Source organism: Polypterus senegalus, chromosome 18 (genome assembly GCF_016835505.1).
Source record: "Polypterus senegalus isolate Bchr_013 chromosome 18, ASM1683550v1, whole genome shotgun sequence".
Classification (NCBI taxonomy): Eukaryota; Metazoa; Chordata; class Cladistia; order Polypteriformes; family Polypteridae; genus Polypterus; species Polypterus senegalus.
In genome coordinates this window covers 69,688,143-69,714,702 of record NC_053171.1, presented here as the reverse complement: position 1 = coordinate 69,714,702, position 26,560 = coordinate 69,688,143, and the positions used below count along the sequence as shown (strand labels likewise).

The following is a 26,560-nucleotide window of genomic DNA, read 5'->3' as shown; positions in this document are numbered from 1 at the left end:
GGCAAACTGAAGATGTGGGGTAGTAAAGTATTCTATCGTAGCAAGACAAGGCAGATGTTCTGGGCAGTGCTCCGCTTGGTTGGGCAGGATATTATACACCTGTCAAGTACAGCATTGTAACCAGCAGGCCCAACCAACATTGAAGGCTTCACTGCCATTTCACTAGGCTCAAATTCCTTACAGGGAAAAAGAAACCTAAAAATTTCCAAGTGCCCCTCATCAACAGATATTTGGCTTAAGATGGAGAAGCAGATTATCTCCCAGGAGATATATTGGGCATTTTAGAAGGATGCCCGAGAATCATTTTAGGAGATTATTAACCACACTGCTTTTCTCTTCCAGACCACAACTTGATTAACTAGAAACAAAGTGATAATACCAATATGATCACCCATAATGGCAGAATAAATGCCATTCAGAAATGACATAAAATGTGGGAAATAAGTATTTGATCCTCTTCTGAATTTGCTCACTTACAAAGAAATTAACAGTCTCTAAGTTTTATGGTAGTTTCATTTTAATGGAGAGAGACACAATATCAACCAAAAATCCAGAAAAAAACACATTAAGTAAAAATTATAAATTGATTTTCATGTCATTGAGAGAAATAAGTATTTGATCCCCTACAAATGGCCGTGTGCCAATGTGACACACAGATTACAACCAATCAATCAGTCAATCAATTACAGATACCTGTACTCCTGATCTCAATTCGTTATATGTATAAAGCACACCTGTCCACAGAATTAATTTCTTCCATTCCAACCTCTTCACCACCATGTACAAGACAAAAGAGCTGACGTCAGGGACAAGACTGTGGACCTGCACAAGGCTGGAGTGAGCTACAAGTCCACCAGCAAGAAGCTTGTTGAGAAGGTGACAAATGTTAGTGCACTTATTTGGAAATGGAAGGAATATCCAGAACACCATTGGTAACACACTACACCGTAATGGATTGGCATCTTGGAGCACCCACAAGGTCCTCTTGCTCAAGAAGGCACATGTACAGGCCTTGATCTTCACTGGCAAACTTAAGATGGATCTGTACATGTGCCTTGGTGACTGCGGTCCCAACTGCCTTCAAATCATTAACAAGCTCCTCCCGTGTAGTTTTGGGCTGATTCCTCACCTTTCTAATGATCATCCTCACCCCATGAGGCAAGATCTTGCATGGAGATCCAAACTGAGGGTGTTTGATGGTCATTTTATGGTTCTTCCAAATTCAAATAATCGCACCAACAGTTGTCACCTTCTCACCAAGCTTCTTGCTGGTGGTCTTGTGGCCCACTCCAGCCTAGTGCAGGTTTACAATCTTGTCCCTGACATCCTTTGACAGCTTTTTGGTCTTGTCCATGGTGGTGTACAGGTTGGAATGGATGAAACTGATTCTGTGGAGAGGTGTGTTTAATACACATAACGAGTTGAGATCAGGAGTATCTGTAATTGACTGATTGGCTGACTGTAATCTGTGTGTCACATGGGCACCCAGCCAATCTGTGGGAGCCAGAATTCTGGCTGAGTTGTAGGGGATCAAATACTCGTTTCTCTCAATGACATGCAAATCAATTTATAACTTTTATGTTATGTTTTTTTCTGGTGTTTTGGTTGATACTGTATCTCTCTCCATTAAAATGAAACTACCATAAAAATTAGAGACTGTTCATTTCTTTGTAGGTGAGCAAAAGTACAAATTCAGCAGGGGATCAAATATTTATTTCCTCAGCTGTACATGCGATTTCAGCCATTCAGAACCCAAAAATTCAGGCTGTTAAACACTGCTGCTGTTGCCTGTGAAAATTAAATAAAGTGCTTCCTTGCACTGCAGTTAGAAAGTCGTGTTTGCCCATACTGCTGTAGTCTGTGTTTTATCATATTTTTCACTCAATTATTTATTTAAAAAAAATACTTGATATTTATAAAGTTGTCTCACCTGTGAACATTATGCTGATAGTTTGAAAGCATAACTATACATAAATATCAGCAAAACCTACCATGCCACTGCTGGGCTTGACAGTGGACTCAAGGTGTTGAACTATGTCCTGTAGCAGCCGAGAGCCAAAACTGAGATGGTTCAGGTCAAACGGGGCTTTCAGACACCTGCTGAACTTCTCCCGGGCAGCACTTAAGCTCCCAGCCTTCAAGCATACCATTCCCCAGGCACTCCATACTCCACTTGGGTCGAGACCACTCTTGGTTGAGACCTGCAACCAAACATTTTCATTTAAGAAGCACTGAGGTAAATGCCACAGACAACTTAAGCACATGACAATATCTGACAGTCGCTCATCATTAAGAATCACAACATTTTTCATCCTTAATGAATACTCTTTATGTACACAAGTCCAGCTATTTATTATTATTACTGCTATACATAGCATAACATAATTTCAGGCAATTTCAGACCACATAAAAGGCCATATTGCTGCAAGGTTGGAATAGCATTTACAACAAACATAGCGGGCTTAGCAATTGCAACAACTTCCTGCAAGTAATACACAAATCTCATGTCTCTTGTATACAAAGTGACTGCATTGCCAGTACTGCACCTTCCATCATTACTTTAATGTGAACTTTCCCAACTTACAAGTAAAACATTTACTGCATAACAGAGTAGGCTTCAACTCATGTCAACAGCACCCAGTCTTGTGTATTGCGTGTCTCTGAAGCGTTATTGCATCATCATCTCTCTGTATTTAGTCAAATCAGGTGCACGACAACATCCCCAGTTGCCTTACTAAGTGCTGAATATAATCTGGTGTTCGACAGAATGCATCGTTGACGCATTACAGTAAGTGGTGCATACCTTAATTATTATTATTAATCATTTGGCTAACTCCTTGGTCCAAGGTGATTTAGAACATTTGAGGCAGAGCTGGTGACATTTTTATTTGTTTTTTTTACCAATCGATGAACAGGCGGGTGAAGTGACTTGCTCGTGGTCACACAGTGTCGGCTATAATGACTGGAACCCACAACCTCAAGGCCTGAAGACCAAAGCCTTAACCACAGGTGAGTAGTAACAAGTTACATTTACTCTGTTATGTTTATTTGAGTAACTTTTTTTAAAAATTATACTTCTAAGAGTAATTTTACTGCACAATACTTTTTACTTTTACTTGAGTACATTTGGATAGATAGATAGATAGATAGATAGATAGATAGATAGATAGATAGATAGATAGATAGATAGATAGATAGATAGATACTTTATTAATCCCATGGGCAACACTCGACTCGTTACTTTTTTCCATTTATACATTAAACTATATTTTTCCCAGAGAGAAGTCGCCAGTGGATCTACTGCATGACTGTTTCACCAATCATACGTAGCAACAATAATCACATGACTCTGTTACACCAATCAGACGTAGTCATGCAGTCACATGACCACACACAAACTTCCTGTGTCTGCAGCCTGCGAGAGACTTTTTAGTTATGCAGGGCTCCTGTTCACTGCAAAACAGCCACAGCTTCACTACAAGAACCTTGAGAAGGTTAACCATCACTTCACTGAGTGAACAACAAGCACAGACAGTCAACGTAAAGTGAGACTTCTTGTACGTGCACAAGCTGCCTTGTTCTAATGTTATTTTCTATCAGCTGTGCTATTTGGGAGGGCAAGTGTGTGATGAAGCTGGTCCCCTACAGATTCCCTCTTCCCACATGGGAGTCTGCTGAACTCACACCGCTGATAATTACGACCAAAATTAGCCGACATATGAGGATAATTCACTGATGAGGCCATAGGATGGTGGAAAAAGTGCTCAAGTGCAGTGTTCTAAAGAACAGTACATATATAAATACATAAAAACCTTTGTGAAAAGTTAGGATAAAAAAAATCAATAAATAAATCTGTTAAAATGCAGACTAACTCCTCCTGATCTCAGCCCACCTCCTTCTCATTCTCCTGGCTCACCACTGCTTACGTAGCCGGTGGAGACTCAGCAGCCACAGGCTCCTTTTGGCTGACATCCATCTTGGCTCTTTTCTTTTCTCCTTTTCTTTGATTCCCCCTTCTTTTTTTTTGTGCTCGCCCATATATATACACTCCCGTCTCCGTGGGCCTTAATCACACTCCGCAGGAAGTCAATGAAGCAATTGAAAACGATTGCACCCGCATGTGCAGGTGTGACTCGCTCCAACTACCTCATTAACTCCCCGCGGTCGTGCAATTGCATCCATGGAGAGTGAAACAGCTTTATGAAACTGGCCTTTTTTTCTTTTTTTTTTTTTGAAGCCACGGACCCGCTACACCACAAAGTGAATATGCAGTATTATACTGTCAGTGTAAGTAGTTTGCACTGTTCAAACATACATGTTACCTACTGTAGGTATTGGCATCAAAAGCTGTGCTGTGAAAAACGGAGATTTGGAACTTTGTGTTATTTGTGCATCTTTATTTTGTAAAGATGTTATTTATTTTTACGCATTTTATTATTTTACTAGCAAAATACCCGCGCTTCGCAGCAGAGAAGTAGTGTGTTAAAGAAGTAATGAAAAAGAAAAGGAAACATTTTGAAAATAACGTAACATGATTGTCAATGTAATTGTTTTGTCATTGTTGCTGTCATTATTATATATATATATATATATATATATATATATATATATATATATATTTATATATATATATACACACATACATATACATATATATACATATACATATATATACATACATATACACATATATACACACACACACATATATACATATACACATATATACACACACACACATATATACATACATATATACAGTAATCCCTCCTCGATCGCGGGGGTTGCGTTCCAGACCCCCCCGCGATAGGTGAAAATCCGCGAAGTAGAAACCATATGTTTGTATGGTTATTTTTATATATTTTAAGCCCTTATAAACTCTCCCACCCTGTTAACATTATTAGAGCCCTCTAGACATGAGATAACACCCTTTAGTCAAACGTTTAAACTGTGCTCCATTACAAGACAGAGATGACAGTTCTTTCTCACAATTAAAAGAAAGCAAACATATCATCTTCAAAGGAGCGCCGTCATAAAGGAGCGCCATTAGGAGCTGAGAATGTCAGAGAGAGCGCTCACAAAGAAAAGCAAACAATCAAAAAATCAATACGTGCTTTTAAGTATACAGAAGCACCGCGATAAAGCGGCATTTTGTAGAGGAGCGTCCGTTTCCTCTGTGCAAACAGCCCCACTGCTCACACTCCGTCAGGCAGAGAGAGTGAGAAAGATAGAGAGAGGGAAACAAGCACCACACGGGAAGCATATCTTATAGCATTGAGGAGTTTTAGTTAATATGTAATACATGCTCTGATTGGGTAGCTTCTAAGCCAACCGCCAATAGCATCCCTTGTATGAAATCAACCTGGGCAATCAAACTGAGGAAGCGTGCAGCATAAATTAAAAGACCCATTGTCCGCAGAAAGCGGCGAACCAGCGAAAAATCTGTGATATATATTTAGATGTGCTTACATTTAAAATCCGCGATAGAGTGAAGCCGCGAAAGTCGAAGCACGATATTGCGAGGGATTACTGTATACACATACATACATATACACACATACATATATATAAACATATATATATACATACATATATACATATACACACACATATAAACATACACATACATACAGTCTTTGGGGTGCGAGCAACTGTTGCAGGGGGTGCCAGAATCCATGAAGGAAGAAAAATGAAAAACCTTATTTGTACAAAATCTTAATTTATTTATCCATTCCTAAATAATTAAATGGGCAGGCCATTTCGTATCAGTGCAATACGCTGTTTGTTAAAAAGGATGACTTCCGCTCTTACGTGCAAGTCTGCGTGGATATTATGATTATTACATTTCTGTTCAAGTTCTATTTAAATTTTAAATAGAAGGAATTTTTATTTAGTCGACAGAATATTATTCCGGAATAAATCAACTCAAACCTTAAATAACTTATAATATTTTGCTCTCCATAAAAATATATCCTGTCTAAATTATACAAGTTAGAAATAAAGTAAATGTTAAAAGAAAAAACATTCAAATTTCTTTACTCTTATATAATTTTATATAAAAAATAAACTTAAATTTTAAATATCCCAAAAGATTTTGCTCTCCATAAAAATATATCCTGTCAAAATTATACAAATTCAAATATGAACATGGTGCATAACAAAACCTGGAAATATAAATAAAATGTGTTCTTTTCAGCAATAACAAATCAAATCATTCAGTTGTCTTTGCTCTTATGTCATTTTATCAGAGCTGGACGCCTGGCATCTTTTTTTGGCAACAAGTTCGTTTATGTTTGGTGTGAGGTTCTGTGTTGTGGAGATTCTCAGGATGGACTGCAGGTGCTCATCAGTGAGGCGACTCCTGTGTGCTGTTTTGTTAGTCTTCATGACTGAGAAGAGCTTCTCACACAGATATGTGCTACCAAACATGCACAAGGTTCGAGCCGCATGTAGACGGAGCTGGAGCATTTCTGCGGGAATGGAGTGAATAAACTGTGCGGGCCCTGCAGTATCGTACTTTGCCTTCAGTGTGCCATTACACTGCAGCTCAATCACCTCCATCTGAATCTGCACAGGTGCAGTTTCCACATCGACGGCAAATGGGTTGCGAAACAACTCAAAATTTTTTTTTGTTCTTCAAAGTCACCAAAGCGCCGTGAGAACTCAGTGCGCAGTGCGCTCAGTTTATCAGCAAAGTGCGTATTTGGGAACAAAGTTGTGCCGATTTGGTTCAACATTACTTGGCAACAGGGAAAGTGTGGCAAGTTGCACTGGTGCATTTGTGTCTCCCATAAAAGTAGCTTCACTTGAAATCACTTTGTGATTGTGCACGGGTAAAAACGTCTGCTGAAGTGTCAGATTCTTCTTTAACTCTTCTGCTTTCTGTATCTTGTGCATTGCATTCAGGTCTTTCAGGTTATCTTGATGTTTTGTCTCATAGTGCCGTCTTAGATTAAATTCTGTAATTACAGCCACATTAGCTCCACAAATGAGACACATGGGTTTACCGGCAATGTCAGTAAACATATACTCAGCCTCCCATCGGTTTTTAAAGGCTCTATGTTCAGAATCACCTTTTCTCTTTGGCATCGTGTGGGCTGGCTTCGCAATAACTTGCAGCATCATAAGCTAGATTTGATTAAAGGCGGTAAGTGTTCGGCAAGGCAGCTGAAGCGCTGCATTATGGGATCTGTAGTTTATTGTGTTACCAGCGCTTCATATCCCGGGCCATTAATAACAATAATACAGTATATAAAATGATCTCGGGCGGATTTAATTACACGCCGGGCTGGATGTGGCCCGTGGGCCTTGAGTTTGACACATATGGACTAAATAGAACTTGAAAAGACATTTTTTCGAATGTGATCGCGCGATTCAGATCGAGTTGACGCCAGACTACAGTACATCGAGCCCGCGTGCTATTGTGGTTTTGTCTGCGTGCCTCAATGAGTTACCCTCCCCTCGCTCTTACTTTTTACCATTCATCTAATGAATACACTGAGTATGGCTTTACCAAAACAATCATTGATCGCGAATAAAGTATCCATTATTCATAAAGCTTCAATTGGTGATCTGTCTTTCTGCATTAACCGCATATTTTTTCATACGTCTCAAACCAAGGGGATGCGAAGGTAAAATGAATAAAAATGTGTGCGTATATACTCAGTGAATCCCCTCTCGGGAATCAAACCTCAGACGTTGGCACTAGAGGCGAAGCCTCTACTATTGCGCCACGGCGTGTGGTTTATCCATTTGAGCGTAGCAGTGTAATTCGGTTTTTGTTCAGCACTCTTTGGAACTGTTGCTTTTTGTCTGCGCACTGCGTCAGTTCACGTGAGCCGCTGAATATGGTTTTATATGTCACTCGCTCGCTTCTAATTGTTTCGCTGCCTTCTTCATTATATAATGCATGTTTTCTTAAGCGCTTTTTGGAGCTCTTCCTGGTTTTCTACGTACTGTGTAATTACGTGGGAGGCGTGATGATGTCACATGAAACTCCGCCCCCCACGGCTTTCGAGCTCAACTCCATTACAGTAAATGGAGCAAAATAGCTTCTAGTTATGACCATTATGCGTAGAATTTCGAAATGAAACCTGCCCAACTTTTGTAAGGAAGCTGTAAGGAATGAGCCTGCCAAATTTCAGCCTTCTACCTACACGGTAAGTTGGAGAATTAGTGATGAGTGAGTCAGTGAGTGAGGGCTTTGCCTTTTATTAGTATAGATTATTTGGAAATAGCAGAATTTGCACATTATTTTATACAGTATTTTTGTCTGTCTTATTACAAAATTTCTAAAAAATAAATAATTTATTATGTTCAAACAGTTACTCAGTACTTCAGTAGTCTTTTCACCAAATACTTTTTTACTCTTACTTGAGTAATTTTTTGGATGACTACTTTTTACTTCTACTTGAGTAATATTATTTTGAAGTAACGCTACTCTTACTCGAGTACAATTTTTGGCTACTGTATCCACCTCTGGCCTTAACTAATATATATGGTCAGGCTTATTATTTTCTTTTTTGTTGTGTGACTTAAATTAAAATGTTTATACAGGTGAACTATTCTCAGCGTATTTGTACTCCTATAACGCTAATTAAATGAATACTATTAAGAGCTAAACTTCCGAGTCTCAATTGGAAACCAAACACAAATGCTACTGTTTTTAACTACAAGATCTCAGGTAAAAAATGAAATTGTCAACCTGGACTTAACAACTTAAAAACCTAATTAAAAATCTCAACAAAAAAAAAAAATGACAACGTAAGGCATTTTACAAGTTAAAAAAAATGTTCCCACAGAAACTTACTACAGAGACGTCATCACTGAACTATAAAGGTTTATAGTTCCAGTTTCCAGAACTAGTACTGAAGTTGTGTTGGAAGCCATGAGAATGAATAAATTATAATTTAATTCAACATTCGAGGAGACTGGCTGCTCCGATTTAACCTTATTCTGCTCTTCTTCTCTCAGCACATTTTCTGTTTTGAGTAAACCATCCTTACCTCCACAGCTAGCTGGTAGTACTCGGTTTCTAGCAACTGGTTTCTCAGTCTGGACACTGCTGCTGGCTGCAGTATTTGGTCCAGAGATGGCACATACTGGTAGTTGGCAGTGACTAAAATCTTCAGCACATCGACTTTGCTAATATAGCTATGGGAGACAAGAGAAATGGAAAGAAAATCTTAAATCAAACACCTGCCGGCAGATAAGTAATTTTATTCAGTGCCTCTCCTGACTTTAGTCTTATAATTGTAGGCTGTAATTTAACTTTTATGGATTAATCTCAGGAAAAGCTTAACAGCAATGAGATACAATGGAGCAGGTCTGCCGATTACGTGATTGAGAGAAGCAAATGGAGACAGACTGGCGATCAAGTGAGGATGACCAGTGAATGCATCCCACTAGAGGAGTTTCAAACATGACCCACTGGAACGTTTTAGAAAAAGCTGGGTTCATTATTGTAAAGTAACTAATGGTATAATATATTGGGAACTGTAGCTCAGATGTATGACAGAATTGTTAGGTTCCTGAGCATTATCTACTCTGCACCGATGAGCCATTACATTAAAAACAACAGACTGGTGAAGTAAAAAACATTGATCATTTCATTACAATGCCATCTGTCATGGAGTGTGATATATTAGGCAGTGAGAGAACAGCCAATTCCTGAAGGTGATGTGTTGGGCAAGTGTAAGTATCTGAACAACTGTGACAAGGGCCAAATTGTGGTGGCTAGACAACTTGGGAAAAGCATCTCCAAAACGGCAGGTCAAGTGGGCTGTCCCTAGTATGCAGTGGTTAGTACCTACCAAAAGTGGTTCAAAGGAGGACCACCGGTGAATCAGGGTTATGGGTGCCCAAGACACACTGATGAGTATGGGGAGAGAAGGGTTGCACATTTGGTCCGATCCCACAGAAGAGCTACTGTAGCACAAATAGCTGAAAACTTAATGGTGGCCATGAGACAAAGGTGCCAGAACACGCAGTGCATCTCTCAGTTTGCAACATAATTCACAACAGGTCAGAATGCCCATGATGCCCCTGTCTGTTGCTGGAAGCACCTACAATGGGTGCATGAGAATCGGAACTGGACTACAAAACAATGGAACAAGGGCACCTGGTCTGATGAATCAAATTTTCTTTTGGGTCATGTAGATGGCTGGGTGCGGGTGCGTATGAACCGTTTACACGGAGAAGAGGTGGCAGCAGGATGTACTATGGGAAGAAGACAAGCTAGCGGATACAGTGTGATATTCTGGACAGTGTTCTACAGGGAAATATTGCTTCTTTGACACAAGCTACCTACCTAAACATTGTTGCAGGCCTTCATGACAATGGAATTCCCTGATAGCAGTGGTCTCTTTTCGCTGAATAATGTGTCCTGCCAAACTGTAAATACGGTTCAGGAATGGCTTGAGGAAAATGACAAAGAGGTGTAGACATGGCCTATAAATTTCACAATTTTCTCAGTTTGATCGAGCATCTGTGGAATGTGCTAGAAAAAATTCTGATCCATGGAGGCCCAAACTCACAACTTGCAGGACTTAAAGGATCTGCTGGTAATGTCTTGGTGCCACAGAACACCTTCCGAGGTCTTGTGGAGTCCATGCCTCAATGGGTCAGCATGAGGGGAACCTACACAGTATTAGGCAAGTTCTTTTAACTTTGTGTCCGATTGGTGTATGTGAATTGTAAAATTATCAATGCTGCATAAAAAAATGTATAATATTGTATTGAAATGTCCCATTTTTATGTATCTTGTACATATTTAATGTCAAATTCTGCATAAAAGACATGACAGAGTGTGCTGCATCACGTTCAAAGCATTGCCAGTCTCACATGATCATCTCCCACAATGATCCTAAATTAGCACTGAGCATTGTTCAGCAGATCCGAAATGTTATTCCCAGTACTACTCTCACTATAAGGCTCATAATGTCTGAGACGTCTCCATTTATCTTCCCAAAAAGTCAAGAAACCTTATTTGTTAAAAAGCTCAAACTCTCTGCTGTGCTTGAACAGTTCAAAGATACTGGCCAACCTATACCTTCTACGTTGGTCCTGTGGCAGATGGCTGGGGATCCTGCCCAGCCGGGAGGCCTGGAAGGACAGGGAGAGGGACAATACCTCCCCTGGGCCACGAGAGGGCAGCCGCCCTGGTCTGCATGGGGGCCATGGGATCAGAACTTGGAAGCTCATCCCTGTTGGGGCCCGGACAATAATGGAGCCCTGGATGGCAGCACTTCTGCCACACCAGGAAATGCTGCTGGAAGAGCATCAGGAAGCACCTGCAGCACATCCAGGTGAAGTATAAGAGAGGCCGCCTCACTCCATTTGGAGAGCCGGAGTCAGGAGGCAGAGGACAGAACTTGCGACGGGAGGAGTGGAGATGTAAGAGGAAGTCTGAAGGAAAGAGAAAGAAAGGACTGAACTGACAGTGATTTGAGCACTATATTGTCTGTGCATTGTGTGCTGAATAAGTAAAGCGTCTGTGTTTGGGCCATTTGGTGTCCATGTCTGTTTGTGTCCGGGTCTGAGCTCCACAGTCCTAAGACCTAAGACGGGCTTAATATTCAGGAAATTTCCACAGGCATGTAGACGTCTAAACACTTTTTGTAATTAAATGCAGCAAATGCCTCATCTTACCTGTCACACAGAGCGAGATCCTGGCTCATTCCTGCCTTCACAAACATTAACTTTGCACTAACTAGCAGCTGCTTCATAATGTCTGTGATCAGTCGGGGGTCCACCTCAGGGTTATTGAGGCCCAGGGACAGTTTGCGACACTGCTCAATTAACTGGTGGCCACATGCTATGCTGTTGCTGTTTAGGTTTAAAATGGCAAGACAAAGTGAAGCGCTTGGAGCCTGCAAAAGTGGAAGAAATGTTGTTACAAAAATGACGCAGTGGAATATTTCAATAATAGTAAAATTTATGCAAATGTAACTTTATTGTACACTGAAAAGACCTGCTGGTGTGCAATTATCAAACATACAGTAATAACACAGCAAACACAGGTCATTAGGCAAATCAATGGGAATAACAATTTACATCAATATACAATATTAGCAACAGTGTCAAACAAAAAATTGAAATATTGCAGGAAAAATTCTGATCTGTACAAATTGTAAGTCCAATAATAACCAGAAAGTTGCACTTCTCAGTCTTAATCACACATTATACAAAGAAAATGACTATATGTGAGATAATTGCTTAAAAACTGTCTGAGTCTCTAGGTGGCTGTAATCAGCGCATACTCCCAGCCTCTCCTCCTATGCTAGGATATTACTGGGGTGACCATGTTCATCAAGAACAACAGAAAGCGCTTTCCCTCCAACAATTCTCATCATACCCAGAGGGCTCTGCAGTCTGCCACAATAGAACTGTCATAAGACAGGAAGTCAGTATGCTCTACTATACCATACAAAATATATGAATTAGGGAGGATCTGAAGGTACAAGCGGACTTTCCCCATTCTCCTCCAAAAGAGCTATTGATGAATCCACAGCAACCCTGTTTATGTCAAAAAAGAACATGATGTCTCCCAAGACCTTAAAGGTCAACAATCAGCTACTCTTTTTAAAGTTTGGTTGAGGAGTATTTTAATATTCACAATGTATAGTAGACCATTCCTTCAGTGCTGGTGATCAATACCACTATTGGTGTCTCATCAGCCATCCCGATAACTGAGTATATCTTGTGCTTTATAATTCAACTATGAGAAAGAATTGGAAACAGCAGTAGGCTGAGAACTGGGCGCTTCAGTGTTTATCACATGCATATTTTCCAGGCTCTGTGGTCCAAAGGTCAAGATGTGTCTTAACTGAGTTACCAAGAGTGGTGTTTAGAGCAACATTCTTGAGATTTACAACTAAATTGAGAGGCTGATGATGCCGAGTGCCGAATTAAAATCAATGAATGGCATTCTAATATAAATAATCCTTTTGTCACGGTGGATTAAGCACATGCAGTGGACAGCATCAACCTGTTAGTTTAGCCGAAAAACTGATGCAAGTCCAATGTGTCTGGTATGCTTGGCTTTATATGTGTCTTGACCAAATGGCTGAAGCACTTTGTAACATATGGGATTGTGAAAATGCCTACACTTCACCTGTCTGTAGCATGAGAAACAAGCTGTTTGCCGGAGATGTGGTACTGCGGACTGTGTGGGGGGAAAAAGAAAAAATAAAACACACACACGCCTGATCTTCTCTTTGCCTGAAACATCTGACTTGAAGTAGCATGATGTCAGGCAAGCAAAGTCAATTCAAAGCAGTGGAGCACAGATAAAAAAAAAAAAATTAGTAATAATAATCATAATAATACAATACATTTTGTTTAATAGGTGTTTTTCTTAGCATATAAGGTCACCTTACAATGAATTAAGCAACAGTCATAAACATAAAACAAATAGGACAATAAAATCAAATAGCAATAAGGCTACAGGTTCTTAAGGAGCTGTCAGGGTCAATGTTAACAATTACTGCAAAAATACAAAAATCAGAAACTCTTACCTGCTCATAATAAAACTCACTACGCTCAATTTCAATGTCGCTTTCATTCAGTGTTAGCTTCCATTGCCTTTCCTGTGCTTCAGGGAGTTGAAGAATGCTTGAAAAGTCCAAGCCGGCTTTATCAGGGCTTCTAGCCACTGCCAAAAAATGGAACAGTTAAATAACGAATATAACAAAACAAAAATGAAGAACACAGCTTGCTTCTGGTTTGGCAAAACAAGTGGCATTAAGAAAGCCATTCACTAACAAACTAAGCAGGGCTTTGAAAGCTGTTGTGCTGTGAAGTGTCTATCATGCAAGATGGTGACCCTCAGAAACGTTTCTTCTGATTGGGTTGTGACATTTGGTCTGCCAGATATCTTCCTATCAGAGTATCTTCCAGTTTGTCATTGCCTTTGGATTGTGTAGGACACCACTGCACTCACTGACACTTTGATTTTTTTTGCAATTGTTCTAAATGAAAGGCCTACACTTCTAAGGGTAATAATGCTTTGTCTCATTTCATTTCTTAATTGCCATTTTGTTGGCATTATCCTATTATATTATATTGTCATGAGGGACGCTGAAAAAGTTTCAGTACTTTTTTTTTTTTAACACTAGAATTACCAGAGCCTACGAAAAAACTCGTAGATCCGTCCCATCTTAAATTGCTTTGCACCTCTCCGTCAGCATCTTTTGTCCTGTAAATGTGTCGATAAGCAGCAAACAGCAAGCAGCCTGCCATCACATCCCCCCACCCCGCACAGTTTTCTCAGCTCAAGTCTGTTTACCTGCGTGTCAGTTGCTTAGAGTTGTATAGAGTGAGAAGTCAAGCAAAATAATACCTTTTATAAATACTATATCATTATTTGGAACACTTGCATTTCATGTGTGTTCCGTGTCTACAACAATCTATGTAAGCACATCGTTAAAACAGAAACGTTTTTTCACGTTTTAGTAATAATTGACAAAATGTAGACATGAAGTGTATAATGTGTGAAGCATGAATTTCAAATATCAAAGAAATACTTTCAAAAAAGGTTCAAATATAACAGAACAAATGCGCATCTATTCAAGAATATAACTGCAGAAAAAGAACCCACGTTAGGGTGCGACATTGACACGCATTTGCTGTGACCACTTCGGTGGCATAACAGTATCAACTGTTGACTGGTAATCAAAACTTCACGGGTTCGACCCCGGACGAGTCCATTTTGAGAAGTGAGCTGCTCTTATTCTTATTAATTTAGAATAAAAACATACATTTGATTCCAGTCTGTAACAGCCGGTGTAAATTTATGATACTTATAAAGGTTAGCTTTTGTTTTCTTTTTTTTTATTCAGTTTTCCTCTCAGTCGCGTTCACGATCCCACCACACCCCACATCTGACACTGCTGTTTTCACATAAAGACACGCTATAACAGAGGTGAACTCAGATGACGACGACAGCTCTACATCGGAGCAAGAATGCACATGGCACTTTTGCCATCACTGTACTTTGTGTATGTAAATGGGAAGCTCTGCACTCTACTTGTGACTTTACGCTGTAGGAAGTAAATAAATAAAGGTAAATAGGTAAATAACATTCGATCTGGCTCTTACATACAAAGTACAGTGACAGCAGCTTCCACCTGCAGCTATAGACTCTTCAGTACGCGAGCGACTCTCCACACTAGTGTTTAGATGTGGACGGTGTATGTTTCCCCCAAAAAAATCTAACTGCATTCTCGTACCATTGCTTGCGTACTAAGGTGTCAGCAGGCACTTTTTGTGGCATTCCACATATTTTTTGAGCATGCCTGTGTCGATCAAACACAGGCAGCTCTGCAGTCTACTTGTGACTTTACGCTGTAGGAAGTAAGTAAATAACTCAAGGTAAATAACATTCGATCTGGCTTTTATGTAAGTAACATATAAATGTTAATGTTTTGGGCACATGTACCGTCCAGATCTAAATACTAGCGTGGAGAGTCGCTCGCTTACTGTAAAGTCTATAGCTAAAGGTAGAAGCTGCCGTCGCTGTACTTTGTATGTAAGAGCCAGATCAAATGTTATTTACTTATTTACCATTATTTATTTACTTACTTCCTACAGCGTAAAGTCACAAGTAGAGTGCAGAGCTTCCCATGTACATATACAAAGTACTCTTGCTCTGATGTAGAACCGTCTTTGTCATCTGAGTTCACCTCCGTTATAGCGCGTATTTATGTGAAAACAGCAGTGTCAAATGCGAAGGGAGGTGGGATCGTGTACGCGACTGAGAGAATAAAACTGAATAAAAAAAAACAAAGCTAACTTTTACAAGTATCATAAATTTACACCGGCTGTTAGAGACTGGAATCAAATGCATGCTTTAATTCTAAATTAGTAAGAATAAGAGCAGCTCACTTCTCAAAACGGACTCGTCCGGAGTTGAAACCCGTGAAGTTTTCATTACCAGTAAACAATTGATAGAGTTGATGGAGAGGTGCAAAGCGATTTAAGTTGGGATGGATCTGTGAGGCTCTGGTAATTCTAGTGTTCTACTGTATTTATTAAGATTTTCAAAAACAAATTACATCACTTTTCTACATAGTCACCTTCCTTTGCAATGCAATTTATCCCATCATCATACCAACTTTTTAATGTTTAATGTTTTTGCCTTCATCATTTCCAACAAAAATATAAAAGTGCGGAAACTTTTTGAACATCCGTTGTATTATCATATTATATTGTCCAAGTAGTACTTCAGAGGTTGTAGTAACACAGTCTGCTCCAACTCTGCTTTAAGACAGACAGAGGGATTTTAAGGAATCAACAGAAGTTGGGACACCCGTGCAAACCGTTTGCTTCACCTTGCAAGGCTTCAATTACTTTAATTGCTGCAGGACATCTGTAGGTTGTAACCTATTAGTTGTACCCTGAAGAAGGCCCAATTGTAATATTATGAAATTTCCATTTATCAGTTCTTACCATCCTAAACTTTAAATTTCAACCTCTGCCAGTTTACTGCTTACTTTTTCACCAACTTAGATCATTCATTGCATTTCAACGGATTACATTTGAAGAAAAACTGTAAAAACTGAGGGGTTCTAAAAATTTTGACTGGTAATGTACATATGTGGAAAATAACAGAAACAATTTCCACTTGGATTACAAAAGTCAGATAAAAAGATACATTATGTATGAATATAGACATTCCAATTAAAAGTGGTACAATACCAAAGACGCTCTGTGTGTGCGGTGTTAGAAAATGTACTAAAAATATTACAAAAATGTACAAAATGTAGAAAGACAGGATTAAGCCAGCTAAGAAACTCAGTATGGAAGGGAAAACTATTACTAACAAAAGCAATGTACATCCTAGTTCTATCAGTCATGAAACTACAAAAAAAAAAATCACCAAGAAAAAAATCTATTGTATATTGTAAAAGTGTACATTGCATCTCTTGTGGAAATCAAAATTATGAAGACTGTAATAAATGCAATTATAACAGGAATATATAAAAGAGGAATTGTATTAATTTATTTACATGGGTTAATTGTTTTCAGCAAAAAAACAAAAAGTCCTAGCAAAAGATTACAAAGGGAAAGCTGCATACATGATCAGGTATAGGAATCTATACAATTCACCAACAGACATGACAACTCTTTTAGATAGATAGATAGATAGATAGATAGATAGATAGATAGATAGATAGATAGATAGATAGATAGATAGATAGATAGATAGATAGATAGATAGATAGATAGATAGATAGATAGATAGATAGATAGATAGATAGATAGATAGATAGATACTTTATTAATCCCAAGGGGGAATTCAATTTAGTGCTAAAATATGGAAGTGGAAGTAAATATTTAAGAATTTATGGAGAAATCAAATAAAGAAAAGCACAGGGGCTGAGAAGACAGAAAAGATGGTAAAGGAGGAGGAGGAAGAGGAGCAAAGTATTGGCACAGAAATTGTTATTGACATTAAATGTCAGAAATATGGCAAATGACAGCTGAAAATAAACACAAAGAAAAAAGGTGGATGACAGTGCACGAGATAGATATTTCATAATGTGGGAGAGCAGGTTTATAAAGTGCGGATGTTAATGAAGAAGAAGAAGAATCAGACATGTACTGCAGGTGTAGCATAGCTGAAGAAGTATGAAAAAGGGCATTGAAAGAATTCAAATGCATTGTGGGCAACTGGCCCCAATACAAAAAAGATATACAAATGTACAGTATGAGACGAGGAAAGGATGTAAGATAACAAATACTCTATAAATTAAAAATAGTGGGTGACACTAAATGTTTGAAAAGAGAACCTTGCAGTAGCCAAGAAATAAACATATACACCAAAACACTGCAATGTTAACCAATGTAATAATGAAAAAATAACTAAATTAAAGGTTACACATGAAAATAATACAGAACTGAACAAAAGTAAGAGATAACTTAACTATCACACTTAATTGAAACAGAGAAATATATGTCTAGTAGAAAAGTTAAGGAAGCAATGAAACAAAAACTAAAGATAATCAAACAGAAGGCACTGATTTTATATTAATCCACATTTGATACAGAAAAAAATAAAATTTGTCTGAGAACTTAATCCAGGCCCCTAAAAGCGAACAACGTTACTTCAGTAATATTCCTGGACAAACCTTTCATTATTTCGTTAATCTGTTAAATAAAATATACTAACATCATTTTTCTTTTTAATTGCTTCAGTATGTTACCATCAACATAAACTCTTTTTCATAGATTAGCTTCAGATTTTTTTCTTCCACCTTGTGCAAATATATTACATTCTTACTCTCTAGTTACCTGCAATAAATGTCGCCTGCCATGTGTCAGTCCTTGTCTGAAATATCATTCAAGACCACTAAATTGTGTGTGTTGCCCGAATACTGTTAGCCATCTTCATTTCTGAAATGACCTACCAATTTCCCCACTTCACTAAATATGTCTGTACCTAGCAAGTGCATGCATTACTTTTTGTATTCATCTGAATATGTGCAGTTTTTGTTGCATATCATTTTGTGTTTATTTTATCAATTTGTGATAACAGTATAGCTAACTGGGCTTTCAAATCAAAGTACACTTTATAAGAATATGTTGAATTGGATTATTAGCTCAAACAGTGCTTCCTTTTATTATAAATGCCTGCTTTACAATGGTAAGTCCGTCTGTTCAGGTTACTATGCATTTAGGCCCCTGCGTTCACCGGATATCCCAGCCATTACGCTCGTCTTTCTTTGTGCTTCTCAGTGCCCTTGTTCATCAGACATTTCTGCCCACTTGTGGATGCCGACTAACATTACACCAGAGCACAGATGCCAGACTGTCATTTTATAGATGTCTGGTTTTGATTAAACATTTCCATACAGAAATACATCTCCACTCACTGCCATTAAGAATGTAAAGTACAAAGGGAACATTCCAACAGTAACTGGCAGGAAAGACAAAGGCTACATGAAATTGTGAACCAGATAAGAAGGATAAAGATGAATGGAATGATTCTTTTTCAGTGTAATTTATATTTGTGTCGTGCTCTTCACTAGAGGTTGAGAGCACTTGCACAAATTTACAACCACAACAGTAAAGACTAAACCATACAACATTTTTACTTACACAGATGTGTAAATTATACCAACACACAGCAAGAGAAAAAAAGATGGCTCCCAGCATTCTGATATGATGGCTAGTGATACGTGGTAACTGACATTATAAATAGTGGTGACTTGAGAATGATTAATGAGTACATTACATGTAACAAGTATGCACTTCTGTATTGCCACTGCCACTTGTGTGTCCCCTCCCTCCAACTGATATTGACACCTTTATAAATTCCACCCTGACTAGGATAAGTTTCTGCCTGATTGAATTTTGAAATACATATGTAAGAAACAAAACAAGAACGTTAGCAATCAAATATATCAGTGATAAATAACTCACCTTCTGGCTCTTCAACCTCTTCCGTACTGCAACGACAAAAAAAAAATTTCAAAGTGATAATCAATTGCTATAATACAGAGCTTCTTCAAAAGAGGACACTGTCACAAACAGACTTTGAAAGCCATATTATACTTTTTTTGTTTTTTTTTTCCTGGCCAGGGTTACAACAGTTAAGAGAGACACAAGGCAGGAAATCACCCTGAAGAGTTCATCACAGACCATACCCACAACCAGAGGGTCGGTTTATAGATATGAAACAGTTCAAAAGCATGTGCTGGCACTATGGACGCAGGCTGGCGTTCAGGTGCAAAGTCAGAAAGAGCAAGCAAACTCCACACAGTCTGGTCCCAAAAGCCTTGAGGCAGCAGTATTACTTAATCTGTGATGTCTTTTTCTGCACAATATAAAAATTGCCTTTTTATCCTTGTAATAAACATACACTCGACTTTCTATGTTATACTCAATGCTATGGAAGAATACTGGATTTCCCACTAAGCCTTTTTTGAAATTTAGAAGCTGGACTATCATCTTAAAATACAGATAGTCCTTAGTTCTGTTTTTGGAAAGCTTTGGTTTGAACATTAGTGGGTAAAGGGTGATAAAGTGTGGTTTTAAACAAGGCCCAGAAACAGCTTATAAATTGAACAGTCATATGTAAGAAACAAATCTCTTCCATCCATTTGGTTTACACACAAAAACATATTTAAAATGTGTTTCATAATCAACTATACTGAAACTAGAATTAGTATAGATGTGACACTGGATTGATCAGTCACTTTTATGTTGGACTTTGCCTCAGTGAGCTACTGTAGGAAAATGCAAATGTCTGGTGAATATTCACCACCAAAGTATTAATAAATGTGAATCTTTTGTTGTCCACGTAATTGAACCTAATTAAAATATATAAATGCTATAGATAATAAATGAATATGTAAATACAATAGATTATAATAAATGAATATATAAATGCTGTAGATTATACCGTATTTACTTGTGTACCACGCACCCTCGCGTATGACACGCACCCTAAATTTTACAAAGAAAATCATGAAAAAAGTTTTGCCCTGTGTAAGACGCGTGTTGTAATTGTATAGGAAGCATTTAGAGAAAGAGAGCGCGTTGTCGAGCGAGAGCACAAGCGGGCGAGCGAGAGAGAGCGCGAGAGAGAGAGTAAGAGAGAGAGAGCACGAGTGTGCGAGCAAGTGAGCGAGAGAGAGAGTAAGAAAGAGAGTGCGAGTGCGCGAGCAAGCGAGCGAGCGAGCCCAAGCAGAAGAAGTAAACATTACAGAATTACATTTCCTCGTGTATGATGCGCACCTGATTTTCTAATGCTAATTTTCAGGAAAAAATGTGCGCGTGATACACGCGTAAATATGGTAATAAATAAATACAAAATGTCATGAGACAGCATTTAAGATTGAGTTTTATATAAAGATGCTGGTCATAAAATTAGAATATCATGACAAAATTGATTTATTTCAGTAATTCCATTCAAAAAGTGAAACTTGTATATTAAATTCATTCATTACACACAGACCGATGTATTTCAAATGTTTATTTCTTTCAATTTTGATGATAACTGACAATTAATGAAAGTCCCAAATTCAATATCTTGGAAAATTTGAATATTGTGAAAAGGTTCAATATTGAAGACACCTGGTGCCACACTCTAATCAACTAATTAACTCAAAACACCTGCAAAAGCCTTTAAATGGTCTCTCAGTCTAGTTCTGTAGGCTACACAATCATGGGGAAGACTGCTGACTTGACAGTTGTCCAAAAGATGACCATTGACACCTTGCACAAGAAGGGTAAGACACAAAAGGTCATTGCTAAAGAGGCTGGCTGTTCACAGAGCTCTGTGTCCAAGCACATTAATAGAGATGTGAAGGGAAGGACAAGAACTGGTACAAAAAAGTGTACAAGCAATAGGGATAACCGCACCCTGGAGAGGATTGTGAAACAAAACCCATTCAAAACTGTGGGGGAGATTCACAAATAGTGGACTGCAGCTGGAGTCAGTGCTTCAAGAACCACCACGCACAGACGTATGCAAGACATGGGTTTCAGCTGTCGCATTCCTTGTGTCAAGCCACTCTTGAACAAGAGACAGCGTCAGAAGCGTCTCGCCTGGGCTAAAGACAAAAAGGACTGGACTGCTGTTAAGTAAATTTAGCATTTCCTTTGGAAATCAAGGTCCCAGAGTCTGGAGGAAGAGAGGAGAGGCACAGAATCCACGTTGCTTGAGGTCCAGTGTAAAGTTTCCACAGTCGGTGATGCGTTGGGGTGCCATGTCATCTGCTGGTGTTCGTCCATTGTGTTTTCTGAGGTCCCAGGTCAACGCAGCTGTCTACCAGGAAGTTTTAGAGCACTTCATGCTTCCTGCTGCTGACGAACTTTATGGAGATGCAGATTTCATTTTCCAATAGGACCTGGCACCTGCACAAAGTGCCAAAGCTACCAGTACCTGGTTTAAGGACCATGGTATCCCTGTTCTTGATTGGCCAGCAAATTCGCCTGACCTTACCCCATAGAAAATCTATGGGATATTGTTAAGAGGAAGATGCAATACGCCAGACCCAACAATTCAGAAGAGCTGAAGGCCACTATCAGAGCAACATGGGCTCTCATAACACCTGAGCATTGCCACAGACTGATCGACTCCATGCCACGCCGCATTGCTGCAGTAATCCAGGCCAAAGGAGCCTCAACTAAATATTGAGTGCTGTACATGCTCATAATTTTCATGTTCATACCTTTTAGTTGGCCAACATTTCTAAAAATCCTTTTTTTGCATTGGTCTTAATTGATATTCTAATTTTCTGAGATACTGAATTTGGGACTTTCATTAGTTGTCAGTTATAATCATCAAAATTAAAAGAAATAAACATTTGAAATACATCAGTCTGTGTGTAACGAATGAATCTAATATACAAATTTCACTTTTTGAATGGAATTCCTGAAATAAATCAACTTGATATTCTAATTTTATGACCAGCACCTGTATATATGTTAAAAAAAATTGCAGTAATGGGCTTACGTACTGTCACACATAATAAGCACTGCCCAATTAATGATGTCTAAACACAATTACTTTTAAACCTTACCTTTGCAATGGTGAACCTTCCCCACTATGGATCGAAGTGTTACCATAAAAACTAAAAAGAATAATAAACACTAATAAATAAAAAGTGTTGCAATCATGGTCCTGGGTATGATGTACATTCCACTTTAGCGATGGTCCAAGAAATCAGCAACCCTACCACAGCTCATTCTAACCCTCAATTAGAACCCATTGAACTACTGGGAGAAATCACTTTATTTACCATTAAGCTCTTAAGCACTTTTTGAACTACAGTATACTGTTTGAATATATTTTTCTTTTAATCTGGAAGACTACTATTTGATTATCTAGCAATCAGATTATGACAGCCTGAAGAAATAACATTGTGTGTCTGTTTAGAAAGCTAAGCATGATAAAAACAGAGGCAAAAGAAATCGCATTACCATAATGCACTGTTGCCAGACAGCAAGTTTTGCATTGCCCATCCTGCCGTGTACATTTTAAATCAAGAGTGCAATCAAACGATGGGCCTAGAACCTTGTTTAGACCCAATGTCTGCATACTTACTCTTGGTGGTAGAAACTGTAACACTGGTCACAGACACGTACTGCATCTTCCCTGCAACCGTTCACCAGCATCCTCTTGGTAGAGCAGGAGTTGCATACCAATCTACCACAGCGCCTGCAGTGATGTCTTCTGTTGAACTGGAGAAGTAGAAAACAATTTTTTTCATGAAACTGTTATATGAAAGATGTAGAGATGCACTAATTCATTTCCAAATCATTTATTCAATAAATGTTTAAAGGAGAGACACGCACATCCTAAAAAAAATAAAAATAAAAACTGGGTACAAGGTGGGTGAAATAAACCCCATGGGATTTTTTCTGATGGCAGGAAAGCGGCTTGTTATGTTGAGCCAGTACTAATTATGCCAATGTAACAACACTGTGACAAGTAACAAGTTATTTAATTAATTCCTTCTAAGGAACAGTTTTTGTTTTGTTCTTTTACAAATATAAAATCACAGATAAGGGAAAATATGGGATGTAACCCTTCATGACATTCAGCTAAGTGCAGGAATCTCTGTTCTCCCATCTAATCTAAAGACTGCTTTCTGAGGGTCATGCATAAACTATACAATATCTGACAGCTGCAAATCAAAAAACTTTTTGCACTTGGGAGGAACACAGAGGTGTGATGCAAGACTAAAATGTCAGTCAAAAGTGTGTCGTCTTAAAAAAAATAAAATAAATACAAAATATCTGTATATGAACAGAATTGGGTTTATTTTAATGTTTTTACCAACTGTTTTCCAATTCAAGTCCTGAATTGAGACACAATAATATTCTTCCACTCCATACTTTTTAAGAACTGCTTTTGCTCTCAAAATGTGGCCCAGAAACAAACTGTCCTAGACGTCATTATTTTTGACATGTGACACTCCATGTTAAGTTTACACTAACAATTCGGCAAGTACAACTCAGCAGTGAAGAATGGAATAAAATTAATTAATTTGAATTAGAAAAAGTTTGTTTAAAGTTTACTAAACAAGCAAACAAAGGGGAATACATTTTTGAACAAATCAATCATTCAATCAATGAAAAGAATTCACTCTAATAAAGGTTAGACACATCAAATGATCTTAGAGACAAACAATTTTACCATCTGCCATTGGAATACAGTGCAGCAGTATAAGAAGGACCACATAGTGTGCCGAAAACCATCTGATATGTGACATGGCAGTCGAGTGAGAGTCTTCCCAGAGGATACTCAAGGCCAGGCCATGTTACACGACTTCTCCAGTGATTTTCAAACGCAGACTTTATTTATACAATCTTAGCAATTCGGAGGCAGTTGTGGCATGCTCCCTTCACCACCCATCATTTAGTCTGACATACCAAATAACTCAGTCAAACTAGTATGTGACTTGGCCCAACAAAATCAAAACAGGTTTGATCTTGACTAAAGTCGTAAGGGTGGGTTCTGTGTGCATAACAGCTGACATCCAATGAGTCCCCACTCGAAATACAACTCGTATAACGCAGTGACAAGGAATAAGGCATGCAGCTGTTTTGCACCTTCGGCTCTTTTGATGTCTCACCAGTACAATAACAGGATGAGGAAAGGGATCGAGATAATAACTGAACTCGCCATAGCTGTAAACCCTTCACACAGCACCAGCTCCGTCACACAGCACCTTATTGCCTGCCAGAAAAGGGGAAGAGCTTGCAATTCTTTGAAACTGTGGGACTGTTCAAAAGGCAATATAATATTTATGTGTCGTTTCCCTTTAATTAAGTTGTCGTCCATCATGAATTATTAGTTATTGTGATTGGCCTGTGCTGAGTTGGAACTTGACCAATCACAGGGCTTCACTTTGAACCTTATAGATTAGTTTGGTGGTGTCTTAACAGTAGAGTAAGGTTTTGAGGAAGCTAAAGCATAGTTGAACAGATGCTATTTGGAGTTTTACACATATTGTTTGTTATAGAATTACAGTATTACAGTTACCTCATGTATAATATGTATATATATTAAGAATAATTTACTTATTTAAGTTGAGTAAATACTTTATAGTTTTAACATTCCAGCAGTTTTCTGATATTGATGTTATCTTGAGTGTGGTATGCCATCTAGTGGATAAATAAAGTACCCTGTTAATAACTAATGTTAACATTGACACATTTAAGAGAAAGAAATTGTGATTTACGTTTATTATATTATTTAGACCATACCTTCACATTTGTGTAACTTTGGAAGAAATTAATAAATAGATTTCGGACATCTTTATCCATCTCTGACAAGATGAAGTGTGGTGGTTGTAATTTAATCCTGAACCAATTCATTCTTCATTACAGAGACTGTGCTGGAAAGTTTTATTAGAAATTTAACATCCCCAGAAATTTCTAGTAACTTCAGCCACATACGTATGTTGGCTTTATTGCTGGCAGGGTTTCTGTTCCATTTCAATGTATATCTTTAGCCCCACCATGTCTTTGTGGAAAGCAACCATGGGTGACTGCTTTTGCAGATCATTATTTTGAGTAAAATATTAATGCAACCCAAATGTGGACTCTCACACAAGCAAAGCAGGAAACTCTATAATTGTTCCCATGAATTAGGCATTCACTATATAATCAGGCTGCAAGAGAAAACATTTCACTTTCTTCTCTTACCATTGTGAACCTCTCCTTTTTACAGACCATACACAACAGCTGCTGGTCATCTGGAACCCAGTGCCTCTTTTCTGGGGGCTTCTCAGGGGGTGTAAACTCACAGGTTGGTTTTGATTTCCGATGGGCTTTTTCCCGGGCACTGATAGGTGTGTGTACTGGACTGCTGCCTGAAATAAAGTATTTGTCAAAAGCATATCGATTCTCATTCCCCTTTTCACAACAGCTATACAGCTACAAATAACAGGAAGACACAAGTTTCACATCTGTTTAGAGAGTAAGATGTACAGTTTCAAGTAAAACACTTTTAAACCCTTTTAAAATCTTCCAAATTTATGCTTGAATGGCGGCTAAAATGTGACATGATCTTTATCCAAGTTATAACAACAGAAATGGACAAACTCATTAAATAAATAATATATACAGAATCTGGAAATAATATAACTGGAGCCAAAAATAAGGTAACTGGAGCCGGACTTTCCACAAGCTGTGGTTTCCTGATCCACTAAACATGCCTGATTCAAAAACATATCAAAAGGCTTTCATAATAAGAGTTAATAATGTTCAGAAGCATAGAAAGAAGAACTTCACAAGACATGGGAGTCCAAAAGTTTTCAATTAGGCAATTAGTTCACAGATCTAAAAACAATTAGCACAACTACTATTCTACTTACTGTAGGTGTAGGTATCCTGCAAGAATGTGCCATGCAAAATAAACTCTGGGGAACAGCTAAGGATCTACACGGGTGTCTTCCAATACGCGTTATCACAGGCATGACTGCGTCCATGAGTTTTTTGTTTTTGGTGCTAAAACTCTTTAAGGAAATGACCAAACACGTAAACAAAACTTACAAGTCAATCTTCTTAAATTATATATTAAAAAAATACGATAATCCCA

The 26,560-nt window shown here is 38.3% G+C and overlaps 1 protein-coding gene across 3 annotated transcripts in view; it reads right to left on the bottom strand.

Moving 5' to 3' along the window:
* Nucleotides 1–26,560, bottom strand: part of zfyve26 (zinc finger, FYVE domain containing 26) — a 152,547-nt gene that overhangs the window by 16,269 nt on the left and 109,718 nt on the right. For 2 of the 3 annotated variants that reach the window (XM_039742229.1, XM_039742230.1), the window contains exons 28-35: nt 25,666–25,832; nt 23,057–23,193; nt 22,533–22,583; nt 19,426–19,451; nt 13,518–13,654; nt 11,650–11,870; nt 9,006–9,153; nt 1,992–2,201 (exon numbers count right to left, since the gene is read on the bottom strand). In XM_039742229.1, the coding sequence (XP_039598163.1) occupies nt 1,992–2,201; nt 9,006–9,153; nt 11,650–11,870; nt 13,518–13,654; nt 19,426–19,451; nt 22,533–22,583; nt 23,057–23,193; nt 25,666–25,832 (1,097 nt within the window). The remainder of the gene's footprint in view (nt 1–1,991; nt 2,202–9,005; nt 9,154–11,649; nt 11,871–13,517; nt 13,655–19,425; nt 19,452–22,532; nt 22,584–23,056; nt 23,194–25,665; nt 25,833–26,560) is intronic. The other variant, XM_039742231.1, reaches the window with a different exon arrangement.